The following is an 8,366-nucleotide window of genomic DNA, read 5'->3' as shown; positions in this document are numbered from 1 at the left end:
TCCGGTTTGTTGGAATGAAGTGGGGGATAGACAGATTACGGGTCCGGAGATAATACAAGAAACTACCGAGAAAATCATCCAAATTCAACAAAGATTGAAAACCGCCCAGAGTCGACAAAAGAGCTACGCGGACAGTAAAATAAAAGATATAGAGTTTGAAATTGGAGAAATGGTCATGCTTAAGGTTTCACCTTGGAAAGGCATTGTTCGATTTGGTAAACGGGGGAAACTAAATCCAAGGTACATTGGACCATTCAAGATTATAGATCGTGTCGGACCAGTAGCTTACCAACTGGAGCTACCTCAACAACTCGCGACTGTACATAACACTTTCCACGTCTCAAATTTGAAGAAATGTTTTGCTAAAGAAGATCTCACTATTCCGTTGGACGAAATCCAAATCAATGAAAAACTTCAATTCATTGAAGAACCCGCCGAAATAATGGATCGTGAGGTTAAAAGACTTAAACAAAACAAGATACCGATTGTTAAGGTTCGATGGAATGCTTGTAGAGGACCCGAGTTCACCTGGGAGCGTAAAGATCAGATGAAGAAGAAATACCCGCATCTATTTCTAGAAGATTCGTCAACACTTTCAACAGCTTAAAATTTCGGGACGAAATTTATTTAACGGGTAGGTACTGTAGTGACCCGAACTTTTCCATGTTTATATATATTAAATGAAATTGATATTTACATGATTAAGTGTTTCCAACATGTTAAGCAATCAAACTTATTAAGACTTGATTAATTGGAATAGGTTTCATATAGACAAATGACCACCCAAGTTGACTGGTGATTCACGAACGTTAAAACTTGTAAAAACTATACGATGACATATATATGGTTATATATATAGTTAACATGATTTTATTATAAGTATGTATCTCATTAGGTATTTTAACAATGAGTTATATACATAAAAATGAGACTATTAAATAAAGAAACTCGAAAACGATATATAACGATTATCGTTATAACGTCTTACTAGGTACATATGAATTATATTAAGATATTGATACACTTGGTTAATTATGTTAAATTATAAGTAAATATATCATTAAGTGTATTAACAATGAACTACATATGTAAAAATAAGACTACTAACTTAATGATTTTGAAACGAGACATATATGTAACGATTATCGTTGTAACGATATTTAATGTATATAGATCGTATTCAGAGATATTCGTACATCACAATATCATGATAATATAATAATTTAAAATCTCATTTGATATTATAAACATTGGGTTAACAACATTTAACAAGATCGTTAACCTAAAGGTTTCAAAACAACATTTACATGTAACGACTAACGATGACTTAACGACTCAGTTAAAATGTATATACATGTAGTGTTTTAATATGTATTCATACACTTTTGAAAGACTTCAAGACACTTATCAAAATACTTCTACTTGACAAAAATGCTTACAATTACATCCTCGTTCAGTTTCATCAACAAATCTACTCGAATGCACCCGTATTCGTACTCGTACAATACACAGCTTTTAGATGTATGTACTATTGGTATATACACTCCAATGATCAGCCCTTAGCAGCTCATGTGAGTCACCTAAAACATGTGGGAACCATCATTTGGAAACTAGCATGAAATATCTCATAAAATTACAAAAATATGAGTAATCATTCATGACTTATTTACATGAAAACAAAATTACATATCCTTTATATCTAATCCGTACACCAACGACCAAAAACACCTACAAAGACTTTCATTCTTAAATTTTCTTCATCTAATTGATCTCTCTCAAGTTCTATCTTCAAGTTCTAAGTGTTCTTCATAAATTCCAAAAGTTCTAGTTTCATAAAATCAAGGATACTTCCAAGATTGCAAGTTTACTTCCAAGTTTTCTAAATCCATTCCAAGTAATCATCCAAGATCAAGAAACATTTGTTACTTACATTAGGTTATCTTTCTAATACAAGGTAATAATCATATTCAAACTTTAATTCAATTTTTATAACTATAACAATCTTATTTCGAATGGAAATCTTACTTGAAATTGTTTTCGTGTCATGATTCTGCTTCAAGAACTTTCAAGCCATTCAAGGATCCTTTGAAGCTAGATCCATTTTTCTCATTTCTAGTAGGTTTATCCAAGGAACTTGAGGTAGTAATGATGTTCATAACATCATTCGATTCATACATAAAAAGCTGTCTTATTCAACGTTATAAACTTGTAATCACTAGAACATAGTTTAGTTAATTCTAAACTTGTTCGTAAATAAAGTTAATCCTTATAACTAGACTTTTAAAATCAACTAAACACATGTTCTATATCTATATGATATTCTAACTTAATGATTTAAAACCCGGAAACACGATAAATACCATAAAACTGGATATACGCCGTCGTAGTAAAACCGGGGGCTGTTTTGGTTGGGATAATTAAAAGCTAAGAAGAACTTTGATTTAAAAGCTATACTTCTGGAAAAATTATTTTTCTTATGAACATGAAACTATATCCAAAAATCATGGTTAAACTCAAAGTGAAAGTATGTTTTTCAAAATGGTCATCAAGATGTCATTCTTTCGACGGAAATGACTACCTCTTTCAAAAACGACTTGTAACTTGTATTTCTGACTATAAACTTATACTTTTTCTATTTATATTCATAAAGTTAAGTTCAATACGAAACCGTGGCCACTGGAATCACTCAAAACGGATTAGAAACGAAGAAATGGCGAGTAAAACAAGATTGATAAAAACTACTCATTTTACCTACGTGAAAGTTAGTAATAAATCTATTCCAACCATAACCTAATCAACTTATATTGTATATTATGTAATCTTGAGATACCATAGACACGTATACAATGTTTCGACCTATCATGTCGACCCATCTATATATATTGCGGAACAACCATAGACACTCTATATGTGAATGTTGGAGTTAGCTATACAGGGTTGAGGTTGATTCCAAAATAAATATATAGTTTGAGTTGTGATCAATACTGAGACACGTATACACTGGGTCGTGGATTGATTCAAGATAATATTTATCGATTTATTTCTGTACATCTAACTGTGGACAACTAGTTGTAGGTTACTAACGAGGACAGCTGACTTAATAAACTTAAAACATCAAAATGTATTAAAAGTATTGTAAATATATTTTGAACATACTTTGATATATATGTATATATTGTTATAGGTTCGTAAATCAACCAGTGGCCAAGTCTTACTTCCCGACGAAGTAAAAATCTGTGAAAGTGATTTATAGTCCCACTTTTAAAATCTAATATTTTTGGGATGAGAATACATGCAGGTTTTATAAATGATTTACAAAATAGACACAAGTACGTGAAACTACATTCTATGGTTGAATTATCGAAATCGAATATGCCCCTTTTTATTAAGTCTGGTAATCTAAGAATTAGGGAACAGACACCCTAATTGACGCGAATCCTAAAGATAGATCTATTGGGCCTAACAAACCCCATCCAAAGTACCGGATGCTTTAGTACTTCGAAATTTATATCATATCCGAAGGGTGTCCCGGAATGATGGGGATATTCTTATATATGCATCTTGTTAATGTCGGTTACCAGGTGTTCACCATATGAATGATTTTTATCTCTATGTATGGGATGTGTATTGAAATATGAAATCTTGTGGTCTATTGTTACGATTTAATATATATAGGTTAAACCTATAACTCACCAACATTTTTGTTGACGTTTAAAGCATGTTTATTCTCAGGTGAATACTAAGAGCTTCCATTGTTGCATACTAAAATAAGGACAAGATTTGGAGTCCATGTTTGTATGATATTGTGTAAAAACTGCATTCAAGAAACTGATTTCGAAGTAACATATTTGTATTGTAAACCATTATGTAATGGTCGTGTGTAAACAGGATATTTTAGATTATCATTATTTGATAATCTACGTAAAGCTTTTTAAACCTTTATTTATGAAATAAAGGTTATGGTTTGTTTTAAAAATGAATGCAGTCTTTGAAAAAAAAAACGTCTCATATAGAGGTCAAAACCTCGCAACGAAATCAATTAATATGGAACGTTTTTAATCAATAAGAACGGGACATTTCAATGTCGACATTCGACTCGATGGTGGCCGACAAAGAGCGGTAGGTCAAATACGTTAACCACTCACCACCCATAGCAACGCGTACGTGGCCGACGAAGAGCGGTAGGTCAAAATCATTAACCACTCACCACTACGCACCATGAGGCCGACAAAAAGTGCAACCAAAACGTTAACACTTACCTCAATCACAAGGATGGCCGACGAAAAGCGGAACCGCTTACCATCCTACGATAAGTGGCCAACGAAGAGTGGATCCCCAAACGGATAACACTCACCACTTACCCCAACACACATATGTGGCCGACGAAGAGCGATAGGTCAAATATTAATCACTCGCCACATAACCAAACATACACATGTGACCGACGAAGAGTGATAGGTCAAGCATTAATCACTCGTCACATAACCAAACGCACACATGTAGCCGACGAAGAGTGATAGGTCAACCATTAATCACTCGCTACATAACCAAATACACACATGTGACAAACGAAAAGCGATAGGTCAAACATTAATCACTCGTCACATGCCTCACCTTCAATCGTGGTCGACAAATAGTCATTCCTTCCGGATATCACTCACCACATATCGCAACCAAATATAGCTAACGAAGAGCTATCCATACAGATATCACTCACTATATTTTCCAACCCAATTGTGGTTCCCGAAAAGTGAATCCTAACGAATGTCACTTACCGCGCCGCACACAAGCAACCAAATTATATACATAAACGTATAAATATTCCACTCACCTCGATTACTTGAAAAGCAATCCCGCTTGAGCTCCTAAACGTCCAAATGTAAATCACCTAAGTAATTCACAAACAAATAAGCTAAACACTCTAGCTTATACCCAAAACACCATAAGTGCAAATTTCGACCCATTAGCACTTAATTCCAATTGGCTAAGTCAAATCTCACCCGAAAACCCCCATAATCACAATCGACTAGTGATTATGTTCCAACAACTCATTTAACACGAGGTTTCATCATCAAAACATATTACTTGCATCAATTTACACAAAACCCATTTTGACCTAATCTCAAGTCAAAACACCCATTTGCAAGCTTACACAATTAATCACTTATAACCTAAGTTAACTAGTGATATTAACACCCACACATTATTATCAACTAATCAATTTCATCATCCAACCCAAAATCCACCAACAATGGTTATCAAATATCAACACCATTTACTAGCTTAATCACCCAATTATCAACTAGTGAGTTTACTCAAGAACACCCAAATCAAAACCCCAATTATGAACACTAATCAAACTATGAAAACTCGGAGTTAGAATTTACCAACACTACCACAACGTAGCTAGGAGCGAGATGGACAACTTTAACACTTGAGCTTTTGATCGATTCAAGCTCCTTCTTCCCCAAATCTCCAAATCTCTCTCTAGAAATCTCTCTCTCTCTAGATGAAATGGGAGTGTTTGTGGATGTGAAATATGATCCAAAATTGGATCTCAAACTGATAATATGGTTACACATCCGGCCTCAAGTGAAAAGACTAAAATGCCCTTAATTTAACTCAAAATAGCAAAAAGCAGATTAAGCAAATAATTTTAGGATATAGGGAGTGCTATGTAGTTAAGACCACTTGTATCATTAAGAAGAAACGTTTGTCACTTGCCTAGTCATCACAAAGAAACACTAAGTTTTCAAGTAATGGAACGTCACTTGATGGTGTTACTTTGGCGTTTGTTTAAAAGAGACGGTAGAAGAAACCCACGTTTCTTGTTTTTTTATTTGTTTATTAATTTAAAAATATTATTTTTATCCCCTTTTAATACTTAACTCACTTATTTTTTAACACATCATCACAATACTCCTAATCAACACCAAAAAGAAACAATACCACTTTTTCACTCAAAAAAGAAACACGTCATACTCATCCAAAAAGTGCAAAAAGGCAAGTGACACGAGCGAGAAACGCCCCAACCAATACAAGTGGTCTAAAAGAGGTTTTTTGTTTATTAATTCTACCGTATTTATTACGAGTTAAATCATATTTATTATTCTTTAACTCCAATTTTAAATATTGTAAATCATATTTATTATTCTTTACCTCAATTTTTAAATAGTAAGATTATTACTGTACTATTATGGTATTCAATTAACTATTGGAGATATGGACAAGGAGACATGGGAATAATCACTATTGGGAAGCTGATTAATATGATTTAATGATAATTTTAAATTTTACTTTTATTTTACTGCTCTAAAAGCTCATTATATAAACACTCTCCAAGCCTGTGTTGTTTATCTACTCATCATCCCATCGAAGATCCACAAACTAATATTTCTCTTCGATCAACATTATTTGCACACAGGTAAGAATTTGATCTCTTTTTCCATACCAACGGGAAAGAAAGAATTTGATCAGTAGTACTTATACTTGAGTTTATTAATTTATTAGGAGTAATATATTAATGTTATTAATAGATTTTATTTATGTTCTTTTGAATAAGCAGTGTAGTGTAGAGATGAAGATCACGGTAAAAGAATCAACCATGGTGACACCAGAAAAGGAGACACCAAAAACAAAGCTATGGTGCAATAACCTTGACATGGTGGCCCCAAATGTTCACACACCAAGTGTTTTAATCTACAAGCCCAATGGTTCTACCCACTTCTTTGATGCCAAAGTGATGAAAGAGGCTATAAGTAGAACTTTAGTTGCATTTTATCCAATGGCGGGGCGAGTGAAGGAAGATGAGCATGGCCGAATGTACATCGATTGTCAAGGACAAGGTGTATTGTTTGTCGAAGCTGAGTCCGAAGGTGTACTTGATGATTTGGGTGACTTTGCACCCACTTTGGAGTTCAACAAACTTATCCCCATGCTTGATTACTCACTACCAAGTGATTCCATCCCTATATTTGTTTTGCAGGTTGAGCAATAATAAAAACATATATATGCGTCAATCATCTAACAACATGTTTTAACATTTGCTCTACTATATATGGAATAGTCTTCTTTTTTTTCCATAGAACATGAAACACACACAACTTCAAAGTTGATGAGTTACCTTGATACTGCTATATATGTTGAATGCAACATTATGGTGCATGCAGGTAACTCAATTTAATGAATATTTGTTAATCATGAACATGCAGGTAACTCAATTTACATGTGGGGGAGTTGTACTGGGTGTTGGAGTGCAACATTATGGTGCTGATGGTACATCTGCGTTGCACTTCTTCAACTCATGCGCTGATATGGCTCGTGGCCTTGACATAGCCATACCACCATTTTTAGACCGAACCATTCTCTGTGCTCGAGACCCACCACAACCAGCTTTCGAACATGTTGAATACCAGCCAGCTCCACCATTTATATCTCCAATCAAATCAACTTCAGATGAAACTATTAAAATTTACAAGTTAACAAGAGACCAACTAAACATTCTCAAAGCGAAAATGAGGAAAGCATGTCATGACAACACTATCAACTACAGTAGATATGAAATGTTATCAGGGCATATTTGGAAGTGCATGTGTAAAGCACGTGGGTTGTCCAGTGATCAAGAGTCGAGGTTGATCATCGCTACTTGTGGTAGGACCCGCCTTCAACCGCCATTGCCACCGGGCTATTTTGGTAATGTAATTTTCACCACTGCACCTGTAGCAATGGCCGGTGAAATACAATCAAACCATATATCGTATGGCGCCGGTGTAATTCATGATGCATTAGTAAAGATGAACGATGACTATCTAAGGTCAGCAATCGACTATTTGGAACTACAGCCGAATCTGAACATTAAGAAGCTGCTTCCTGAAGCCCAAAAGTTAAAATGTTTCAATGTTAAAGTAACCAGCTGGCTTACCCTCCCTATTCACGACGCTGATTTCGGATGGGGTCCACCCGTATTCATGGGACCAGGACGTTCTGCAATGGCGGAGGGTAAGAGTATCTTGTTACCTAGCCCGATTAAAGATGGCAGTTTGTCGATTGTCATTGCACTTAGAGAAGAACATGTGGAGCTTTTCACCAAGTTATTCTATGATATCTAATTGTACCATATGTATTGCCTTTTTTAAAAATATGAATAATAATTATAATAATTACTACGTAAGATTTAAGATAAATAATATGGTATAGTAATGATAGATAGTTAATCTGTTAAATTGGTGTTTAGGTCTTTGAATGTTGGTCAACCAAAGTTTAAACAAGCTTAATAATGCTAATAATGAAATTAATAGCAATTCCATCCATGATTACGCATATATATGGACTAATAAACTTGGTAGCATATCATATCATATCATAAT

At 34.3% G+C, this 8,366-nt stretch overlaps 1 protein-coding gene across 1 annotated transcript; it reads left to right on the top strand.

Annotated features, from left to right (window-relative positions):
- Window positions 1–6,577: 6,577 nt before the first annotated feature.
- Window positions 6,578–8,108, top strand: LOC139862903 (shikimate O-hydroxycinnamoyltransferase-like). The gene is made up of 2 exons (XM_071851530.1): window positions 6,578–6,985; window positions 7,212–8,108. The coding sequence occupies exons 1-2, from the start codon at window positions 6,578–6,580 to the stop codon at window positions 8,106–8,108; spliced, it is 1,305 nt and encodes a 434-aa protein (XP_071707631.1).
- Window positions 8,109–8,366: the final 258 nt, after the last annotated feature.

Source organism: Rutidosis leptorrhynchoides, chromosome 8 (genome assembly GCF_046630445.1).
Source record: "Rutidosis leptorrhynchoides isolate AG116_Rl617_1_P2 chromosome 8, CSIRO_AGI_Rlap_v1, whole genome shotgun sequence".
NCBI classification, from domain to species: domain Eukaryota; kingdom Viridiplantae; phylum Streptophyta; class Magnoliopsida; order Asterales; family Asteraceae; genus Rutidosis; species Rutidosis leptorrhynchoides.
The sequence above is the reverse complement of the archived record's forward strand: the minus strand, read 5'-3'. Positions and strand labels throughout refer to the sequence as shown.